Source organism: Pongo abelii, chromosome 13 (assembly GCF_028885655.2).
Source record: "Pongo abelii isolate AG06213 chromosome 13, NHGRI_mPonAbe1-v2.0_pri, whole genome shotgun sequence".
Classification (NCBI taxonomy): domain Eukaryota; kingdom Metazoa; phylum Chordata; class Mammalia; order Primates; family Hominidae; genus Pongo; species Pongo abelii.
The window spans coordinates 39,278,163-39,301,817 of record NC_071998.2 but is presented as its reverse complement, the minus strand read 5'-3'; the positions used below and the strand labels follow the sequence as shown (position 1 = coordinate 39,301,817).

At 40.6% G+C, this 23,655-nt stretch overlaps 1 protein-coding gene across 9 annotated transcripts in view; it reads left to right on the top strand.

Moving 5' to 3' along the window:
• ADAMTSL1 (ADAMTS like 1) overlaps window positions 1-23,655 on the top strand; it is a 1,026,435-nt gene that overhangs the window by 984,001 nt on the left and 18,779 nt on the right. For all 9 annotated transcript variants that reach the window (XM_054521046.2, XM_054521045.2, XM_063713990.1 and 6 more), the window contains 2 exons: window positions 19,394-19,606; window positions 21,120-21,300. In XM_054521046.2, coding sequence (XP_054377021.2) covers window positions 19,394-19,606; window positions 21,120-21,300 — 394 coding nt within the window. The remainder of the gene's footprint in view (window positions 1-19,393; window positions 19,607-21,119; window positions 21,301-23,655) is intronic.

The following is a 23,655-nucleotide window of genomic DNA, read 5'->3' as shown; positions in this document are numbered from 1 at the left end:
CCTTTAAAGATTGTTGGGGTTTTCTTCTATTAGTTAAGTTATTCAAAGTTAAATTTGATGTTTTTAAGCATAGTTAGAGCAAATCTAGAGTAGCCTTTACTCTAAGGCCTTTCTGGGGTCTCTATTAAATTCTCTGGATGATCAACAATTACATTCCACTCTTGCTGGTCAGAACTCAAAGGCCTTCCAGCCCTATTTGAAGTTTGGAAAATATAAAGCTCACAGCTTCCTGGTTGCTCTTTGCTAAACCTTGCAGATTTTAACCTGATGTACGTACATCTTCAGTTGGGCAAAATCTCAAGAGGAATTTATGCAGATTTTGGGAGCTCTTTTTCTGTGTAGTACCCTCAACTCCAGAATTCTGCTCAATAGTGTCCAGTTGCCTCCGCCTCTTCAAACTCTCTTCTTTGTCTCATCAATTTGTCTAGACTATTGTGCTCTGTTTGGGATATCCCTCTGTTATGGGTTGAATTGTATCCCCACAAAAGATGTTGAAATCCTAATCTCCAGTACCTGTGGATGTGCCCTTATGTGGAAATAAGGTATTTGTAGATGATCAACTTAAGATAAGGTCATTCACATGGACCCTAATCCAACATGACTGGTGTCCTTATGGAAAGGTGAAATTTAGATATACGCAGACATGCAGACAAGGCAGAACACCGTGTGAACATAAAGACAGAGCAGAGTGATGCATCTGCAAGCCAAGGCACACCAAAGATTGCCAGCAAACCACCAGAAACTGGGAGAGAGGCATGAAACAGATTCTTCTCTCACAGTCCTCAAATGGAACCAACTTTACCAGCACTTTCGTCTCGGACTTCTAGCCTCCAGGACTATCAGACAATAAATTCATCTTATACAAGCCAAAGCCACCCAGTTTGTGGTACTTTCTTATGGCAACCCTAGAAAACTAACACACCCTTCCATGCTTTGCAGCTCACAATGTGCCTCCAGGGAAACTGCAGAGCTCACCTAGTCTGTTTCCTTTCTTTCAGGGATCACAGTCCTCTCTAGTTTCTATTGTCTAATACCTGAAAACAGTTGTTTCATACATTTTTATCCCATTTTCTAGTATTTATGGCAAGAGAATAAATTCAGTCCTGTTGTTACCTCCTCATAGCTGGAAGCAGTAAATTTCATTTTTAAAGGAGGGTTTATCTAGATGAAAATTCCGGGTTCACCAGTTTATGCTTCCCCAGCATTTTAAAGTAATAGTTCCATTATCTCCTGGTTTCCTTTGTTTCCTATAAGAAGTCAACCATCATTCACATCATTGTTTCCTTATATGTAGTCTAGCTTTTTTTCTGTCCTGGCTTTCAATATTTTTTCTTTCTCTGCTATCTACTAATTCCAGCAATTTGACTATGATGTGCATAGGTGGTTTGTAAACTTTTTAGAACTTTCAGATATCCCAAAATTTGGGAAGTTTAAGGATTTTATTTCTTCCAATATTTTTCAGTTATTTTCTTCTTTCTTTCATGGCCTCTAATTAGACATATATTAGACCTCAATTTTTTTTCAATTTTTTCTGTTTTTCACAATGGATAATTTATGTGGAACTTCAAGTTCAGTGACAGTCCTGCCATCTCTAATCTTCTGTTAAGATTGTCTAGTAAATTTTTCATTTCATTTTTCATATTATTAAGCTCTAGAAGTTTTTATAGTTTCTACTTCTCTACTGATACACTCTATCTGTTCATTTATTATGAGTGTATTTTCATGTCCTTAAACATATTTATAATAGCTGCTTAAAGTCAGTGTCCACTCACTGCAGCATTTGTATCATCTCAGGATTGGTTTTTGTTGACAGCTCTTTTGCTGAAATGTTGGTCTCATTTCCTGTCTAGTGGTTTTTGATTATTCTTGTCAACTGGTTTTGAACATTATAGATGTATGTATATAGAGGCTCCGAATTACATTATGTTCCTCTGAAGAACATTTATTTTTGGTCTAACAAGCAATTAACTCAAACTCTAGCCTCTATCTTCCCTGCAGTGGGCAGCAACTGAAATCTCTGCTCTGTTCTTTTAGCTTCTAGCTGCTGCTCTTTTGCTGGGTCCTCTGGGGTCTGCCTGCTAAAAATCTGGTAAAATTTATGCAGAAATCTGAAGTTCATCACCTTTGTTGCTCTTCTGTGACTTGCTCCTAAACTTACCAGCTGTCCTAACAGCCCCCATACTCTGACCTCTGAAATCACAAGCCAATAAAGCTATAAGCTTTCCAGTTCCTTAAGCCATTTTCAGGCAAAAAACCACAAGCTGGTAGATTATACCTGTTGCAATTCCCAGGTTTCTAGGCTAGATACCTGTCCTATTTCTGCCACTGTTTTTGGTAATTCTTCAGTGTTTTCAAGTAGTAATTGTTTTTCTCGGGGTTTGTTTTGTTTTTGTTTAGATTTTATGATTGCTATCTGCAGGAAGGTAAGTCCAACTAAGTTATTCACCATCAATGGAAGCTAGAATCCTCAGTCAAGTTGTTTTAAGAGTTTTCTGGCCAAGATCTATTCATTCTGTTTTGCAAAATTTGAAGCATTGTTACTCAACCTCTTTAATTATTTATCTTCTTAATAACCCAGTTGTTAGTATACTTCTAAATATTCAAGATCCACAAGTAAATGCTCTCCTAAATTATATAAAGAGATAGGTGTCCATGGCATTGAATGTAATATTTTGATTATACAAAATGCTTTTATTTCTGATTTCACTACCTTTGGATTTTTTATCATTCCAACATGAGTCAGAATGAAGTTCACCTTTTATATTACCAGAGGTGGGGAGACTATTATGAGAAAAATATGTTTGGTCAGTTATTTTCATAAACAAATGAAACCATTAATCCATTCCAACAATTCTTATTAGCCACTTATTTGCCATCTTGCCTCTTTAAAATTTTTTTCTTTCTAAGCTTCCATGTTATTACATAGTCTCAATTTTCCTCTTCTCTCTCAAATCATTTCTTCTCAGGCTCCTTTGATATCTCTTCTTCCTTCTTCAATCACTGAATTCTAGAGTTCTTCCAGTGTTTCGTCCTGAGGCCTGATCTCTTGTCATTGATGCTTTTGTCCACACGTACCTATAAGACAAGTTCCCAAAATCTGTGTCTCCAGCTCTTATTTCTAACTAGCTTCCATCTTTATCATCCTGATGGATTTTTTCATCTTGGGGTTCCATCACAACCTTTAAATGAAAGAAAATTAAAACTACATTTTTCTATCCACAGGGGTGGTGATAAGGAAGAGCTTCTCTTACTGACTTACCCATTTCTGTTCATGGTCTCACTCGTGTTCCAAACTCTTTAGCTCTTATTTGCATCCTCCCCTTTCCTCCTCACACTCCATCAGAGCTGCTTTTGCAAATATGTCTCTCTTTTTTGCCACATTTGAACTGATACAGACTCTCTCAAGCTAGTGAATCTTGCAAAGAACCACCTTAATGATCCTTCTAAAACCAACTTGGATAACACCACTTCCCATCTTCAGACATCTTCAGGGATTGCCAAAAGACCAGATTCTGGCCTTCAAGGCCCTCTCCATTACAACTCCTATCCACAATGCTGGCTGTATCTATGTTTCCCAAGTTCCAACCAAGTCAATAGTTTTTACTCCCAGCCGCACTACAAGTTTTCTCATCTTTGCACCTTTGCTTACACTGCTTCTTCCAGAATACCCTCCCCTTCCTACTGTATATCCCTGCTCTCTGCCTGTATCATTCCTAAATAACCTTTTTTTTTTTAACAGATAGAATATAATAGGACTTGGTTAAACAAGTATTGGAGAACTGCAAAAGTTCTGTGATACTTAACGGAGCAATCATAGAGGTAGCAACTACTGAAAGCAGCTACCATCACTAGGGCTGAGGGAACAAGGGAAGAGGTTGGGATTATTAGAAATTACCTTTTTTATTATTAATTTCAATAGGTTTGGGGGGAACAGGTATTGTTTGGCTATATGGATAAGTTCTTTAGTGACCTGATTTCTGAGATTTTGGTGCACCTATCACCCAAGCAGTGTACACTGTACCCAATGTGTAGTCTTTTATCCATCACCCCCCTCCCATGCTTCCTTCCGAGTCCCCAGAGTCCATTGTATCATTCTTATGACTTTGCATCCTCATAGCTTAGCTCCCACTTATGAGTGAGAACATAAAATGTTTGGTTTTTGCATTCCTGAGTTACTTCGCTAAGAATAGTGGTCTCCAATCCATTCAGGTTGCTGCAAATGCCATTATTTCATTCCTTTTTATGGATGAGTAGTATTCCATGGTATATATATACACCACAGTTTCTTTATCTACTCATTGATTGATGGGCATTTGGGCTGGTTCCGTATTTTGCAGTTGCAAATTCTGCTGCTATAAACATGCATGTGCAAGTGCTTTTTTTATATATAAAGACTTATTTTCATCTGGGTAGATACCCAGTAGCAGGATTGCTGGATCAAATGGTAGATCTATTTTCAGTTCTTTAAAGAATCTCCATACTGTCTTCCATAGTCCCACCAGCAGTGTAAAAGTGTTCCTTTCTACCACGTATATGCCAACATCTATTATCTTTTGATTTGCTGATTATGGCCATTCTTGCAGGAGTAAGGTGGTGTCACATTGTAGTTTTGATTTGTATTTCTCTGATAATTAGTGATGTTGAGCATTTTTTCACAAGTTTGTTGGCCATTTGTGTATCTTCTTTTGAGAATTGTCTATTCATGTCCTTAGCCCACTTATGGATAGGATTATTTGTTTGCATTCCTTATAGATTCTGGATATTAGTCCTTCGCCAGATGCATAGTTTGTGAAGATTTTCTCCCACTCTGCAAGCTTCTGTTTACTCTGCTGATTATTTCCTTTGCTGTTGAGAAGCTTTTTAGTTTAATTAGGTTCCGTCTATTTATCTTTGTTTTTATTGCATTTGCTTTGGGTTCTTGGTCGTGAAATCTTTGCTGAAGCCAATGTCTAGAAGGGTTTTTCCAGTGTTACCTTCTAGAATTTTTTATGGTTTCAGGTCTTAGATTTAAGTCCTTGATCCATCTTGAGTGATTTTTGTAGAAGGTGAGAGATGAGGATCCAGTTTCTTTCTCCTACATGTGGCTTGCCAACTATCCCAGCACCTTTTGTTGAATAGGGTGTCCTTTCCCCACTTTATGTTTTTGTTTGCTTTGTTGAAGATCAGTTGGCTGTAAGTATTTGGCTGTATTTCTGGGTCATCTGTTCTGTTCCATTGGTCTTTTATGCCTATTTTTATACCAGTACAATGCTGTTTTGGTGACTATGGCCTTATAGTTTGAAGTCACGTAATGTGATGCCTCCAGATTTGTTCTTTTTGCTTAGTCTTGCTTTGTCTATGTGGGCTCTTTTTTGGTTCCATATGAATTTTAGAATTGTTTTTTCTAATTCTGTGAAGAATGATGGTGGTATCTTGATGGGAATTGCTTGAGTTTTTAGATGACTTTTGGCAGTATGGTCATTTTCACAATATTGATTCTACCCATCCTTGAGCATGGAAAGTGTTTCCATTTGTGTCGTCTATGATTTTTTCAGCAGTGTTTTGTAGTTTTCCTTGTAGAGGTCTTTCACCTCCTTGGTTAGGTATATTCGTAAGTATTTTAATTTTTTTGCAACTGTTGTGAAAGGAGTTGAGTTATTGATTTGATTCTCAGCTTGGTTGCTGTAGTTGTATAGCAGGGCTACTGATTTGTGTACATTAATTTTGTATCCTGAAACTTTGCTGGATTCATTTATCAGTTCTAGGTGCTTTTTGGAAGAGTCTTTAGGGCTTTCTAGGTATATGATTATATCATTGGTGAACAGCAACAGTTTTACTTCCTCTTTGCCAATTTGGATATCCTTTATTTCTTTCTCTTGTCTGATTGCTCTGGCTAGGGCTTCCAGTACTATGTCGAAGAGAAGCGGTAAAAGTGGGCATCCTTGTCTTGTTCTGGTTCTCAGGGAGAACTTTTCCCCATTCAGTATAGTGTTGGCTGTGGATTTGTCATAGATGGCTTTTATCACCTCAGGGTGTGTCTCTTCTATGCCAATTTTACTGAGGGTTCTAATCCTAAAGCAATACTGGATTTTGTCAGGTGCTTTTTCTGCATCAATTGAAATCATGGGATTTTTTTTAATTTATGTGGTGTATCACATTTATTAACTTGTGAATATTAAACCATCCCTGCATCCCTGGTATGAAACTCAATTGATCAAGGTGGATTATCTTTTTGATATGCTGTTGGATTTGGTTAGCTAGTATTTTGTTGAGGGTTTTTACATTGATATTCATCAGTGATACTGGTCTGTAGTTTTCTTTATGTCCTTTCCTGGTTTTGGTATTAGGATGATACTGGCTTCATAGACTGATTTAGGGAGGACTCCCTCTTTCTCTTTTTTTTTTTTGGAATAGTTTCAGTAGGATTGGTACTAACTCTTCTTTGAATGTCTGATAGAATTCAGCTGTGAATCCATCCGGTCCTGGACTTTTTTTGTTGGCAATTTTTTTATTACCATTTCAATCTCACTGCTTGTTATTGATCTGTTCAGAGTTTCTGTTTTTTCCTGGTTTAATCTAGTAGGGTTGTATATTTCCAGGAATTTATCCATCACCTCTAGGTTTTCTAGTTTGTGCATGTAAAGCTGTTCATAGTAGCCTTGAATGATCTTTTGTATTTCTGTGGTATCAGTTGTAACATCTCCCATTTTGTTTCTAATTGAGCTTACTTGAATCTTCTCTCTTCTTTGTTAACCCACTAATGGTCTATCAGTTTTGTTTCATCTTTTTAAAGAAACAGCTTTTTGTTTCATTTATCTATTTTTTGTTTCAATTTCATTTAGTTCTGCTCTGATCTTTATTATTTCCTTTCTTCTGCTGGGTTTGGGTTTGGTTTGTTCTTGTTTCTCAAATTCCTTGAAGTGTAACCTTAGATTGTCTATTTGTGCTCTTTCAGACTTTTTAATGTAGACATTCAATGCTGTAAACTTTCCTCTTAGCACCACCTTTGCTGTATCACAGAGGTTTTGATAGTCTGTGTCACTATTATTATTCTGTTCAAAGAATTTTTTAATTTCTACCTTGATTTCATTGTTGACACAACAGTCATTCAGGAGCAGGTTAATTTCCATGTATTTGCATGGTTTTGAAGGTTCCTTTTGGAGTTGATGTCCAATTTTATTCCACTGTGGTCTGAGAGAGTACTTGATGTAATTTTGATTTTCTTAAATTTACTGAGACTTGTTTCATGGCCTATAATATAGACTATCTTGGAGAATGTTCCATGTGCTGATGAATAGCATGTATATTCTGCAGTTGTTGGGTAGAATATTCTACAAATATCTGTTAAATCCATTTGTTCTAGGTTATAGTTTAAGTTTATTGTTTCTTTGTTGACTGTCTTGATGACCTGTCTAGTGCTCTCAGTGGATTACTGAAGTCTCCACAATTATTATGTTGCCATCTATCTCATTACTTAAGTCTGGTAATGATTGTTTTATAAGTTTGGGAGCTCCAGTATTACGTGCATAGTTAGGATTATGATATTTTCCTGTTGGACTAGTCCTTTTATCATTATATATGTCTCTCTTTGTCTTTTTTAACTGCTGTTGCTTTAAAGTCTGTCTGGTATAAGAATAGCTACTCCTGCTTGTTTTAGGTGTTCATTTGCATGGAACACCTTTTTCTACCCCTTTACCTTAAGTTTATGTGAGTCCTTATGTGTTAGGTGAGTCTCTTGAAGACAGCAGATACTTGGTTGGTGAACTCTTACTCATTCCACCATTCTCCATCTTTTAAGTGGAGCATTTAAGCCATTTATATTCAACATTAGTATTGAGAGGTGTGATACTATTCTATTCATTGTGCTAGTTGTTGCCTGAATACGTGTGTGTGTGTGTGTGTGTGTGTGTGTGTGTGTGTGTGTGTGTGTTATTGTTTTATAGGTTCTGTGAGATTTATGCTTTACAAAGTTCTATTTTGGTGTATTTTGAGGATTTGTTTCAAGATTTAGAGCCCCTTTTAGCAGTTCTTGTAGTGCTGACTTGGTAGTGGTGAATTCTCTCAGCATTTGTTTGTCTGAAAAAGACTATCTTTCCTTCATGCGTGATGCTTAGCTTCACTGGATACAAAATTCTTGGCTGATAATAGTTTTGTTTAAGGAAGCTCAAGATAGGACCCCAATCACTTCTAGCTTGTAGGGTTTCTGCTGAGAAATCTGCTGTTAATCAGGTAGGTTTTCCTTTATGGGTTACCTGATACTTTTGGCTTGTAGCTCTTTAGATTCTTTCCTTTGTCTTGACTTCAGATAATCAGATGACTATGTGCCTAGATGATGATCTTTTTGCAATTAATTTCCTGGGTGTTCTTTGAGCTTCTTGTATTTGGATGTCTAGATGTCTAGCAAGGTCAGGGAAGTTTTCCTCGAATATTCCCTCAAATATGTTTACCAAACATTTAGATTTATCTTCTTCCTTGGGAACATCAATTATTCTTAGGTTTGATCTTTTAACATAATGCCAAACTTCTTGAAGTCTTTGTTCATTTGTTTTAATCTTTTTTTTCTTTGTCAGATTGGGTTAATTCAAAAGACTTGTCTTCAAGCTCTGAAGTTCTTTCGTCTACTTGTTTTATTCTGTTGAGACTTTCCTGTGTATTTTGCATTTCTCTGTGTCCTTCATTTCCAGAAGTTATGATTGTTTTTTATTTATGCTATCTATTTCTCTGGAGACTTTTCCATCCATATCCTGTATCATTTTTTTTGATTTCTCTAAGTTGGTATTCACCTTTCTCTGGCGCCTCCTTGAGTAACTTAATAATTAACGTTGTGAATTCTTTCTCTGGCAATTCAGAGATTTCTTCTGGGTTTGGAGCCGTTCCTGGTGAGCCAGTGTGATCTTTGGGGAGTGTTTTGTCATAATACCAGGATTGTTTTTCTGGTTCCTTTTCATTTGGGTAGACTATGTCAGAGGGAAGATCTGGGGCTCAAGGGCTGCTGTTGAGATTCTTTTGTCCCACAGTGTGCTCCCTTGATGTGGTGCTCTCCCACTTCCCCTAGGGATGGGGCTTTCTGGGAGCTGAACTGCAGTGATAGTTATTTCTCTTCTGGGTTTAGCCATCCAGTGGAGCTACTGGGCTTCTGTCTGGTACTGAGGAGAGTGTGTAAAGAGTCTTGTGATGTGATTTGCCTTCAGGTCTCTTAGCCATGAATACCAGTACCTGCTCTGGTGGCAGTAGTAGGGAAGTGAAGTGGACTCTGTGAGGGTCCTTGGTTGTAGTTCTGTTTAGTGTGCTGGTTTTGTGTTGGTTGACCTCCAGCCAGGAGGTGGTACTTTCAAGAGATCATCAGCTGTGGTAGTATAGGGAGTATACAAGCTTGCCCTAGGGTCACCTGGATAAGTATTGGGGTTTCTCAGGCAGTGGGCTGGGCCACAGATCTCCCAAGAGATTATGTCCTTTGTCTTCAGCTACCAGGGCGGGTAGAGAAAGACCATCAGGTGGGTGCAGGTTAGGCGTGTCTGAGCTCAGACTCTCCTTGGGTGGGGCTTGCTGGGACTGCTATAGGGGATAGGGTGTAGTTCTCAGGCCAACAAAGTTATATTCCCAGGGGGATTATGGCTGCCTCTGCTATGTCATACAAGTTGCCATGGAAGTGGGGAAAGCTGGCAGCGACAGGCTTCACCCAGCTCCCATGCAGCCCGAAAGGCCAGTCTCACTCCCCCATGCCCCACCAACAGCACCAAGTTTATTTGCAGGCAGCCAGTGAGCAGGGCTGAGAACTTGGCCCAGGCTACAAGCCTCCCAGCTGAGAAAGCAAGCAGCGCTTTCAGGTTTCACACCTCCCCACCTGCCATGGCTTCTGTGCTCCTGTCTGCACTCCCTGTTAACCCCCCTCCCCAGGATTCTGTCCAGGAAACTTCACATCCAGTCAAAATTATTACAAAGTTCATTTGGAAATTTCCTACTCCTTGTGGTCTTTCCCCAATTCCACTGGCAGCCCTCTCCAAGGACCCCTGTAAGACAAAGTCGGAAATGGCTACCCCAGGAACTGAGAGCCAACAGGGCTCTTCCCACTACTTCTTCTACCCCTACATTTTTCTCAGCTCTCTAAATTAATCTCAGCTCCTGGTAAGGTCACATCCTTCTCCTGTGATCTAGACCTTCAGGTTCCCCAGTAAGGATGTGCATTTGGGAGCAGATTCTCACCCTCTCACACTTTGGGCACTCCCAGTTTTTTGGCTGTCTCATGGCACCTGCAGTGGCAAGCTGCTTCCTTGAAAGGGTCTGAGGATTCTCTGGCCTTTCCTAGTATGTTCCTGTGGTAGTTCTTGGAACAGAAAATCACAATGTGAGTCTTCACATGCTGCTCTGTACATCTGAGTGGAAGCTGCAAGTTAGTTCTGTCTCCTATCTGCCATTTTTCCCCTCAGGATTATTAGAATTTCGAAGCTTGGAGGAGAGGCCACAAGGAGCTGAGACTCAGAGCTCTGCAGGGAGGGGGCAGGTGCCAGTTGCTGCTGGGATCTCTGAGAGGGCGCAATAAAGCAGCTTCTGAAGTGTGGGAAAAGCAAATTGCAAACTAGGACCAACTACTGACAATGGAACCAGCTGCATTGCCAGGTTGAAAAGCCTAAATAACCTTCATATATAACATTTCTTCCATGAGCCCTTCATTGACTTAGTTCCGTTTCACTATATGTCAACCCAAGCAATATAGATTTAAATAGGTCCACTTTGCCCTGGCACTTGGCTTTGTGGGAGAGAGAAGAGGAGAGGTGAGAATGAGTTGGAGATGATGTTAAGAAATTTGGCAACGTAAAAGCACCTTAAAGGTTATTTCATTCGAACATAAATGAACCTTTGAAATCATCAAATATGCTCACTTGCAAGTTAGAAAACTGAGGCCAGAGAACCCTACTGAAACCTAGAGTTCTCCTTCAGAGTCATGAATCTGTGTAACTAACCTTCGCAGTAACAAAACCAGGAGTTTTTAAAAATTTTTCCACAAAACTGATCTTAGCCTTGATAAGTTTCAGAGGCTTTACAGTTACATCCTCAAGATACTTTGGGTTCAGTTACAGACCACTGCAATAAAGCAAATACTGCAATAAAGCGAGTCACACAATATTTTTGGTTTCCCAATACATGTAAAAGTTATGTTTACACTATATTGTAATCCACTAAGTGTGCAACACCAATACATCTAAAAGAAAACACATACATGCCTTAGTTTAAAAATACTTTATTGCTAAAAAATGCTAACAATTATCTGAGCCTTAAGCAAATCTAATCTTTTTGCTGGTGGAGGGTCTTGCCTTCATGTTGATGGTTGCTGAATATTGGAATGATTCTGGCAGTTTTTAAAAGACAACAACAATGAAGTTTGCTGCATTGATTGATTCATCTCGTGAAGGAGTCCCCTGTAGCATGTGATGCTGTTTGGTAACATTTTACTCACAGTTGAACTTTTTTCAAAATTGGTGTCAGTCCTCTCAAATCCTGCCACTGCTTTATTAATTAAGTTTATATAATATTCTAAATCCTTTGTCATCATTTCAACACTGTTCACAGCAACTGCACCAAGAGTAGATTCCATCTCAAGAAACCACTTTCTTTGCTCATCCATAAAAAGCAACTCCTCATCCATTCAAGTTTTATTATGACGTTGCAGCAATTCAGTCACATCTTCAGGCTTTACTTCTCATTCTAGTTCTCTTGTTATTTCTACCACATCTGCAGTGACTTCCTCAACACTGAAGTTTTGAACCCCTCAAAGTCATCCATGAGGGTTGGAATCAACCTCTCCCAAATTCCTGTTCATGTTGGTATTTTGACCTCCTCCCATGAATCATGAATGTCCTTAATGGCATCTAGAATGATGAATCCTTTCCAGAACATTTTCTATTTACTTTTCCCAGATCCATTTTAGAAATTACTATCCATGGCAGCTATAGCATTATGAAATTTGTTTCTTAAAGAGTAAGACTTGAAAGTTGAAATCACTCCTTGATCCATGGACGGCAGAATGGATGTTATATTCGCAGAAATGAAAATAAGAATCTCCTTGTACATCTCCATCGGAAGTCTTGGGTAGACAGGTGCATTGTCAATAACCGGTAATATTTTGAAAGAAGTCTTTTTCTCTGAGCAGTAGGTAACAAAATAGTGATCTTAAAATGTTCTGTAAACCATGCTATAAACAGATGTGCTGTCAACCAGGCTTTGTTGTTCCATTTATAGAGCACAGGCAGATTAGATGTAGCGTAATTCTTAAGGGACCTAGGATTGTTGGAACTAGAGATGACCATTGGCTTCACCTTAAAGTCACCAGGTGCATTATCCCCTAACAAGAGAGTCAGCCTGTCCTTTGAAGCTTTGAAGCCAGGTATTGACTTCTCTCTAGTTATCAAACTCCTAGATAGCATCTTCTTCCAATAGAAGAGTGTTTCATCTACACTGAAAATCTCTTGTGTTTAACATAGCCACCATCATCAGTGATCTTAGCTAGATTTTCTGGATAACTTGCTGCGGCTTCTACATCAGCACTTGCTGCTTTAACTTGTACTTTTATGTAAGAGAGACTGTTTCCTTCCTAAAACCTTACAAACCAACCTCCTCCTAGCTTCCAACTTTTCCTCTGCAGCTTCCTCACGTCTCTCAGCCTTCATAGAATTGAAGAGAGGTAGGGCTTGCTCTGGATTAGGCACTAGCCTAAGGGAATGTTGTAGCAGGTTTGATCTTCTAACCAGACCACTAAAACTTTCTTCGTATCAGCAATGAGACTATTTTACTTCTTATCGATTTTTTGTGTTCACTGGTGTAGCTCTTCTAATGCTCTTCAAGAGCTTTTTCTTTGCATTCACACCTTGGCTGTTTGGCACAAGAGACCTATCTTGGCTTTTGACATACCTTCCCCACTAAGCTTAATCATTTCTAGCTTCTGATTTAAAGTGAAAGATGTGCAAGTTTTTCTTTGTCTTGAACACTTAGATGCCACTGTAGGGTTATTAATTAGCCTAATTTTAATATTGCTGCATCTCAGGGGATAGGGAGGTGGCCCCAGGAGAGGGAGCAAGATGGGCAAATAGCCATTCAGTTGAGCAGTCAGAATACAAACAACATTTATCAATTAAGTTCATCTTTTTACATGAGCATGGTTCATGGTACCCCAAAACAATTACAATAGTAACATCAAAGCTCACTGATCACAGATAACCATAACAGATAATAATGAAAAGTTTTGAAAATTTGACACAGAGACATAAAGTATGCACACTGTTAGAAAATCATGCCAATAGATTTGCTCAGCACAGGGTTGCCACAAACCTTCAATTTGTAACAAATGCAGGATCTATGAAGTGCAATAAAGCAAAGCACAATAAAATGAGAAAATGAGGTATGCCTGTACTATGAAGGCAGCTTCTCAAAGGCCTGTTAGTTGCTTCTTCTCCTGGGTCTTGAGTTCCAAGAACTCCACATCCATGGCAGGCCTGCCCTTGGAAACATCTCTACCCTATTCTCATCTGCACGAGGAATAGCAGGCTGGGAGGCCCTGGGAACAGGACCAAGACCCAAGGCTCACATGGGCCAAGAGAGGTTTCCTGGCTACTCACTATGGCCTCTGATTCCAAGAAGGAGGGAGGAATTTGGATGTAATTTTTGTGCAAATATTCTTCTGATTTAGTATTCCTCTTATTTAGCTGACTAAGGTTTCTGGCTCTCAGATAAGTTCTTCAGCCATAGAGACCAACCCAGGGGCTGCTAACCACCCCTTTTTCTGCCTAAATACTCTCAGAAAATCCTAAGACAGTTGGGAAAATGAGAACTAGGAGAAAATATGAAAGATTCCCTGGCAAATGTGCTTAGGAATAGTAAGGTTCGTATTTACCGACTTAAATCTCATCAGCCTCACCAGGGCTGACCAAACAGGATTCATGGAGCCAGCACCTTGATAGCGTATGGCCCTTTTTTTTCCTTCAAAGTAGATGTGATAGGGAGACATGCATTTGCCTATTTCAGTCTGGCTAAAAAGCTTTATTTCTTTCAGCTGCAGTTTTAAAAGTATATTTGCCTTCATACACATATAGTTTTCCTGGCTTTTATTGGAAAATAGAACCAGCATTTTACTCCAGGCTACATTTAGGGTTGGAGGGTATAGGTGCCCGGATCCCAGGAGATCCCCAGTGGACTGATTTCTCTCCCCAAGGCCATTTCTACCCTCATTTCAGAACAGGAGTGCAGTGACACCACCATGGACCTCGTGGCATGTAGATGCCTAGATGCCGCCAGGAGCTTGTGGTGAGACTGCTTCTCCTGAGTACCTTGAATAAGGTGATACAGGGCCAGGCAAGGTAGCTCACACCTGTAATCCCAGCACTTTGGGAAGCTGAGGAGGGAGGATCACTTGAAGGCAGGGAGTTCAAGACCAGCCTGGGCAACATAGCAAGACTCCATCTCTACTAAAAAAATTAATTAGCTGTGTGTGGTGGCACATGCCTGTAATCCTAGCTATTCGGGAGGCTGAGGTGGGAGGATCACTTGAGCCCAGGAGTTCAAGATTGCAGTGAGCTATGATTGCACCATTACGCTCCAACCTGAGCAACAGAATGAGAGCCTGCCTCAAAAAAAAAAAAAAAAAAAGAGGATACAGGTCAGGCAAGAGCTGGGTCAGCACACAAGTAGCAGCTCTGTCCTATTCCAGGCCTTCAATCCATTGGCCAAGTGGAAAAGCTGGAAGATACCTCTCCCTAAATGTATCAGTTAGCTGTCACCTCACACATACACATGCTGCATTTTAAAAAGCCCAAACGTGGTAACTTAAAACAACAATCAATTGTTCTTACTGATCTTACTTAGTTCAGCTGATCTAAGCTGGGTTTGGCTGGAGTGACTTGACTGTTCTCCACATTTCTCTCATCTTCCTCTTGGGATCATCAGGCCAGTCCCGGCATGACTTTCTAATATAATGGCAAAGGCACAAGAGCACAAGCAAAAGCTCCCAAGATCTCTTGAGGTCTAGGTTTGGAACTGGTACATTAGCATCTCTGCCTCAGTTTTTTATTGTGGTAAGAGATACATAAAATTTACAATTTCAACTCTTTTTAAGTGCACAGCTTGATGCCATTGCATACATCTACCTTGTTGTGCAGCTATCATCACTGTCTCCAGAATTTTTTCATCAACTGAAACTCTGCACTCCCCCTCCCTCCCTTCTCCCAGCCTCTGGTAGCCACCATTCCACTTTCTGTTCCTATGAATTTGGCTGCTCTAGGTACCTCATATAAGTGGAATCATACAATATTTGTCCTTTTATATCTGACTTCCTTCATTTAGCATAATGTTTTCAAGGCTCATCCATGTTGTAGCATATGTCAGAATGTCATTCCTTAAGGCTGTATAATATTCCATCATACATATATACCCCATTTTGTTTATCTACCCATCGATTATTGGATATTTGAGTGGTTTAAATCTTTTGGGTATTATGAATAATGCTGCTATGAACATAGGTGTACAAATATCTTTTAAAGTTCCTGCTTTCAATTCTTTTGAATATATACCCTAAAGTGGAATTGCTGGAGCATATGATAATCCTATATTTAATTTTTTGAGGGGCAACCATACTGTTTTCCACAACAGCTGTTCCATTTTATATTCCCACTAGCAATGCACAAGGGTTCCAATTTTTTCACATATTTGCCAACATTTATATTTTGGGTTTCTTTTAATAATAGCCATCCTGGTGGGTATGCAGTGGTAACTCATGGTGGCTTTAATTTGCATTTTCCTAATGATCAATTGAGCATCTTTTCATGTGTTTATTGGCCATTCATGTATCTCTTTTGGAGAAATGTCTGCTCAAGTCCTTTGCTTATTTGGGCATTTGCCTAAACCGGGTTGTTTGTTAGTTATCAAATTTTAAGAGTTCTTTATATATTCTGGATATTAATCTCTTATCAGATCTATGATTTGCAAATATTTTCTCTCATTCCGTGAGTTGCTTTTTCACTCACTTGATAGTGTCTTACGATGTGTCAAAGATTTAAATTTTGATGGAATCCACTTTATTTTTTTCGTTTGTTGCCTATATTTTAGTGTCATATCTAAGAAATCATTGCCAAATCCAATATCATTAAAGTTTTCCCCTGTGATTTTTTGTAAGAGGTTTATACTTTCAGCTCTTAGGTTTAGGCCTTTCATCCATTTTGAGTTAATTTTTGTGTATAGTGTAAGTCATTTGTTTGCATATGGATATCCATTTTCCCAGAACCATTTGTTGGCAAGACTGTCCTTTCCCCATTGAATGGTCTTAGCAACCTTGTCAAAAATCATTTGACTATATATTTAAAAGTCTGCTTCCAGTCTCTATTCTGTTCTTTTGTTCTCTGTGTCTGTTTTATGCCAGTACAGTACTGTTTTGATTACTATCACTTTGTATTAAGTTTTGAAATCAGGAACTATGAATCCTCTTTGTTCTTTTTCAAGGTTGTTTGGTTATTCTGGGTTTTTTGATATTCCATACAAATTTTAGCATGAGATTCTCTATTTGCAAAATATATCATTGGGATTTGATGGGGATTGCATTGAATCTGTAGATCACTATGGGTAGTATTGACATCCTAACAGTATTAAGTCTCCTAATCTGTAAACATGAGATGTCCTCCCATGAATTTATATCTTCTTTAATTTGTTTCAGCCGTATTTTGTCATTTTCCGTGTTCAAGATTTTTGTCTCTCAGTCCATTTTGTGCTGCTATAACAGAATACCTGAGACTAGGTAATTTATAATGAACAGAAATTTAGTGGTTCACAGTCCTCCTTTGCATCCTCCAAAAGGGAGGAAAGCTTTGTCTTCACATGCTCTTCAAAAGCACAAAGAGACAAATAAGGGCTGAACTCACCCTTTTATAATGGCATTAATCCAACCCATGAGGACAGAGCCCTCATGGCCTGATCACCTCTTGCTACTGTTACAATGGCAATTAAATTTCAACATGAGTTTTGGAGGAGACAAACATCTGAACCATAGTAGCCTCCTTGGTTAAGTTTATTCCTAAGTATTTTCTTCTTTTTGATGCTGTTGTGAGTGAACTTGTTTTTCTTTTCTGATTGTTATTGTAACATCTGTCTCATTTTTGTCAGCTGAATAACTCACATGGCCAAAGCCAGGAGGGGGAAGTATAACCGTTCTCTCATGGGAGGGCACTGTCAAGTGGCATGGGTGAGTCAGCCAGATACATGAAAGAGTGAAGAACTGGATCATATAACACTACATCCCATACTGAGCTTCCAGGGGTCCATTTTTAGGTTATCTTTTTAGAACCCTCCCTTCCAAATAGTCTGCTCCTACCCTCTCACTACTACCTCAGGAAAAACAAAAATGAAGGGGAAAAAATAAGTGAGCAAAGAAACGAAGGAGGTAGCAAGGTGCCCAGCTGAACAAGTAGCAGGTATGGGGGAAAGAACACAGTCCAGGAGTCGGATAGAAGGCCTGCCGCACAATCTCAGGAAGGTCTCCTCACCTCTCTAGGCCTCTGTTTCTTCATCTAGTGGTGAACTAGATGATTTCTAGGGATTCCCAATCTTGTGTAAATTTTAACAGTTCTATCTCTGGATTCAAAACAAGAAATATTAGGCCAGGTATGGTGGCTCACTTCTGTAATCCTTGCACTTTGGGAGGCTGAGGCGAGCAGATCACTTGAGGCCAGGAGTTCAAGACCAGCCTGGCCAACATGGTGAAACCTTGTCTCTACTTAAAAATATGTATGTGTATATATATGTGTGTGTGTGTGTGTGTGTGTATACACATACATACATACACACGTATATACATACATACACACACACAGAAATTATCTGGACATGGTGGTGCACACCTGTAATCATAGCTGCTTGGGAGTTGGAGGTTGCTGTGAGCTGCGATTGCACCACTGCACTCCAGCTTGGGTGACAGAGCGAGACCCTGTCAAAAAAGAAATGAAACATTAGAAAAATCCCTTCTCTCTGTAGCTGCATAGGCACCCACACATCTACAGAGGGTAGCCACCTGTCTTAGTCCAGTCAGGCTGATATAACAGACGTATCATAAAAACTAGTGGCTTATAAACAAAACAAATTTGTTTTTTACAGTTCTGGAGTCTGGCAAGTCCCAGATCAGTGCAGCAGCAGATTTGATATCGGTGAGGGCTTGCTGTCTGCTTCATAGATGGCAGCTTCTCATTGTGTCTCACATGGTGGAAGGGCCAAGGCAGCTCTCTCCAGGGCCTCTTTTATGAGGACACTAATCTCATTCATGAGGACAGAGCCCATGTGACAGAATCACCTCCCAAAGGCCCCACCCTCTGATACCATCACCTTGGTGATTAGAATTCAATATGAATCTAGGGGGTATACACAAACCCTCAGACCATAGCACCATCTTTGTGTCTCGTATCTCATCATTTCCTGCCTTGCACCTGCAGTTTTATGAGTGTGCTTTCTAAAAATCTTATACCAGCTGAGATCTCCCTAGAAGAGGGAAGATAGTCTTAATTATCTTAACTGTCCCCAGAGCAGTAGGTACCAAACAGATGTTTTTCTAAGTAAACTGAGGGGGAAAAAATCTATAGGTTCTTTAATTTTCAATGACTTACTGCATTTTACACTTCCAAATAAATTGTCTGTGGAAGGTAAGTTGCTGGGGCACAACAGCAAATTCAGGAAGTACCCTGACCTTCGAGGAATTTCTCTCACGACTGCAACCTGTTTATCTTACCGATTCTACGCTACAAAGTCTTGGGTAGACATGATGACATTTGAGTTTATTATATCAAAATATGTTTGATGGCTCTGTAGATATGTATAATATTGTACATGTCCAGTGCAGCCTTGGCAAAAGCCTTCAGAAGACAAAGCCTTATGCAGAAAAAAGATCCATGTTTAAAATTGCTTTCCTAGTCTCTGACTGGAAAAATCACATAACAAGTAAAATGAGGGAATATGATACTTTTACCAAATCAAGTTTGTTTCTTAACTATTACTATATAGTATGGTATTTTTTCCCAACATATTGTATTTGAAGAAGGAATTTCTGTCAGAAAAGAAATCACTATAAGAACTACTTACCTTGAAAAAACTGTTCAATGAATGAAGATTAATTGTATCTTTTTTTAAAGTTAGTATAGGGACATAAACAGAAAGAAACAGGTACTTTTGTTATCCAATAATTTTACTTAATTGAATGAATCATAGTCACCCTCCTAGAAATTCAGAGAATAAAAACATCTGCTGTTTGCTCAGGAATGGCAAATATAATAAAAATGCCATGGACAAGGCCACATTGTGTGTACGATTTCTAGAGCCACAAAGACTGTCCAGTGCACAAGCAATGTGTTCCTTATGGCTTTACTAAGGCTTACTTCTTTTCCTCTCCTTCTAGGCTGCCCCATCAAAGGTCACCCTGTCCCTAATATCACCTGGTTTCATGGTGGTCAGCCAATTGTCACTGCCACAGGACTGACGCATCACATCTTGGCAGCTGGACAGATCCTTCAAGTTGCAAACCTTAGCGGTGGGTCTCAGGGGGAATTCAGCTGCCTTGCTCAGAATGAGGCAGGGGTGCTCATGCAGAAGGCATCTTTAGTGATCCAAGGTAAGAAACCCTGCAGACTTTGCATACTGGACTTGAACAAGAAAGCCCACTTGGGAATCTAACTATCTAGCAGAACAAAGAGATTTCTGATCTCCAGTGGTACTCAAGGCATGAAAACCAAAGCCATGCCATGTTTCCATACAGTGGGACCCTACTTCTGTCAACATGGCCCTTCAGAAGAGCCATCATGCCCCATCCCAGCAGAACCTGGAAAAGCCAGTGCTGCCTTCATAAATAGGCCCTTCTGCTTATAATGCTGCTGTTGCTCAGGACCCTGGAAACACCACTATATATCAAAGTCAGATGTGATTCTTTTATGCTGATTTAACTAGTACAGATCTCCCACACACAGAGTAGCCTATTTGGTTACTGCCTCCTGCCTAGAGAGACAGGCCTGATGCCAGTGCCTGCTGATCATTCTGAAGAGTCTTCAGCTTTAGTCATAAGCTGAGGGCTTTCCAGGCACCTTTCGTTTGGCCCTGGCAAAGAACAGACTGCGAAGCCCACATGGCTCATGCATTAACCTTCCAGGAAAACAGGCAGGTCAGAAAGCCTTTGGGCGGGGCCTGGCCTTCACTGCACCAAGAAAGAGTTGTAAATGAGGCCAAATCAGTGGGAAAGAGGGAAAACTGGCCTTTTCATAGAGTTTTCCATAGGCTTGTTTCGACCTGTGGCCTATGTGTGATGTATTCCAAAATGAAGGATGTGATGGGAAGGGACAGAGTTTTGTGCCAATACGGCACAAAAAGATGAAGAAAGGAGGGAAATTTTTCTAAGCAGATAAGTTTTCTTCTTAAATATCCTCCTTCACCATTTGGCTTTTCAGACAGGAAAACAAATGTTCCATTTTCTTGCCAGCCAGCTAGTCTCTGCTGAAAACCAGAAGCCAGGGCCTATTTGCAAGACTTGTAATATGCAACTTTGCAAATAAGCACTCAAAATTTACCATCTCACCTATCAGTGAGTCCCAGACCCCCAAAGCAACTGGCTTTCTTACTGACATCATTGTCTCATGTAAATAAGCACTCTCTGCATAGGCTTTTTTTGGGTAACATTTGCAAAGTCCAGCTCAAATCTGTACTGTGATGGTTAAGTATTTGCTATATTTATATATCTTTGTAGAAAACAAAGTCACTTTCTGGTGAACCAATGAGGAAAAAAAAGTACTGTAGCAAATATCTTTAAAAATAAGATGACCTGTGGCATTAATTATGTACTCTTTGTATGTCGGGCACTGAGCTACTTTATTTTCATTATTTCCTGTCCCCACAATAACTTGGTGAGGTGAGGTTCACTGTACTCATTTCATGGCTGAGGCCCCTAGAGACCACGTGACTTCCCCAAATAGTTCGGGAATGGTTCCCAGTGAGGAGCAGGGCCTCATTTATAATAGCTCCACTCCTTCAGGCCACAAATCCACCCCTGTCACCTTCTCCCTGCCCTGCTCAGAAGGAATTCAGAGTGTGGCAATTATGCTATATTCTTTTCTACTCTGCTCCTCCTCCCATGACAGATTACTGGTGGTCTGTGGACAGACTGGCAACCTGCTCAGCCTCCTGTGGTAACCGGGGGGTTCAGCAGCCCCGCTTGAGGTGCCTGCTGAACAGCACGGAGGTCAACCCTGCCCACTGCGCAGGGAAGGTTCGCCCTGCGGTGCAGCCCATCGCGTGCAACCGGAGAGACTGCCCTTCTCGGTGAGTGCAGCAGACACTGGCTCAGACCTCCCCACCCTAGGATGGGCCCTCACTTTTAGCGAAGTCAATGACCAGCCCTTCAGTAGCACTGTGCAGGGAGAGATGCCAGCCAAGGGGCTGTTCTTCCCTCCAGGCACAGGCTTGTCAGGCCTCTCCACCTTGCTGAAAATATCCTCAGACTATGCCACCTCTCTCAGCTTTGTTTATTCCTCACCCCACTAATGGCCAACCAGGTTTCCCAAGTCCCTAACAGGGTCTGTTCAGGGAGCAAGAGCTTCCCAGGCCCTGGCAAGCCATAGACGCCCCGCATCCTACTACAGTAATCAACTGACTCTGAGTTGTTTGTAGAAAGCAACGTCTTTTCAATTGAAGGGCTGAGGAAACAACGATTACTGGGTTCTGCCCGCCCTCCAAGTCTAACCTTAAATACCCATGCTAATCAGTACTCCAGTTCAGTTGGGGAAATCTTATCTTCCTCTTTTCTACAAAGGCTTGCGTCTCATTAAAGTTGGAATAAATCTCTGTTTCCGATAGTAGCCTCATGCTCTGCATTTGGGTCCCTTGTGTGGCCCAGAATGACACCTAAAGCCTCTGCCACCTTCCTCATGCTTCAAGAGGCTATGAGTCCCCCTGTGCACCTCATCCTCTGTCCTCAGCAGTAGTTAAATGGATAATAGATGGGCTTGGAGTTGGCACTGGTGTGGTGCTGAGAGCCTGGGGGGATGTGGCTTGGCCCTCAAATGCCCCTTTACTACCTATCTGTAGGACTTCCATACAATACTTAGGCAACTGCTTTCTGTTTTGCCAGCTGAGTCATAAGGAGCAGCTGAAACCAGGAGAGACTCAATGAAATATGAAACATGCTCATTAATATCAGCAGTTTGACTTGCTGACGGGAAGGTTTCCACAGGAATGATTAATGTCCTTTTATACCCTTCCTGAACGGTAACATAGCCTGGCCCTCTCCTTTCTCAAACCCCCCACCCCAGCTCCTGAAAAATTGCTGAAACGTATATTTGGAAATAAAAGTTGATGGAAATGCAGGGAAATGCAGGCCTGACATTCACCAGGGATATAAGAGGCTGGAAAACTGCCCTTGCCAAGCTGTGCAAAATGAAGAAGAGATCTTTGACGTGCCAGGAACTTTTTGACTTGATTTGGTGATGGTCAGAGTCAATCAGCTTAATTTACTTCTGCAAATGAAATAATAATGGCTCTGTTTTCTTGGATTTCAATGCCCCCAGGAGTTTTTAAACACCTCTTGCCTGCTTCCTAAGTGGCTCTGCTCCTGTGGGTTGGAAATCTGCATGCAGTCATCCCTCTACAAGGCAAAAGAGCAGGGAAGTGGCCACAAAACTAAATAAGTCACAGTCCAGATTTAGGAGGAATTTGCTCCCCTTCCCTGCTACATGCCTCTCCTGAAAGCCAGATGTGGCGCCGCTTGGCTAGGACGTAGCCATAGGTTCACCTTTGACCCGTTTGCCTGCCAGACAATTCGAACACTTAGTATCCTTCTTTGCATGTGAACAAGTGTTGCCCTGGTTGTCTCTTTGAGATACAACTGGGTAACCCTGCTGTGACCCAGGTAGCTGTTTTAACCATTTTGTTAGATAAATTTTCTCCATCACTAAAACCAAAGAGTGGGATTTTTTTGTTCTAGATTACATGAGCAACAGTCTTGCAATTTCCCCAAGCTGTCTCCTTCTCTTTGAGAATCATCACAGGGTGCACACATGCAACGAGAATCCCTGCATGTTTGTATATGGACCAAGGATTTCAGAGTGTTCCTAGTTTACAGGTTGGCTTTGTGAGAAAAGTCCATTTGTCACAGTCTCACTTTTGGAACCTAACATTCAGAGAACAACTATTTCTACCACGTATGCAGCCCTCTGAGAGGTATACGACCTATAGACTGTCACGCTGTCACGCCAAGAGATGGAACTTTACCTCTTTCTGAGAGATTGACCAAAATGTGCAGCAGGAAGTATACTGAGCACTATCAGACAAAACCTTGACTTCAGTGAGGCCCAGATTACTTTCCGGGTCAGGAGGTGACACAAATTTGGATCTGACTTCCCTAGAACAACTGTCTCTCCTGTCACATGCTTGGATCTCCTTTAGGAAGTACCAACACTGCAGTTACAAAACAACAAATTGATTCTCTTACAAGTTTGAAGGCCAAAAGTCCAAGATCAAGGTATCAGGAGGGTCACATCACCTCCAAAGGTTCTAGGAGAAAATCCACTGCTGGTGGCACCAGGTGGCTTATGACCACATCACTCCACCTTCAGCCTTCATGGTCACATTGTCTCCTCCTCCTCTCTGTATGAACACTTGTTATGGCAGGCATTTAGG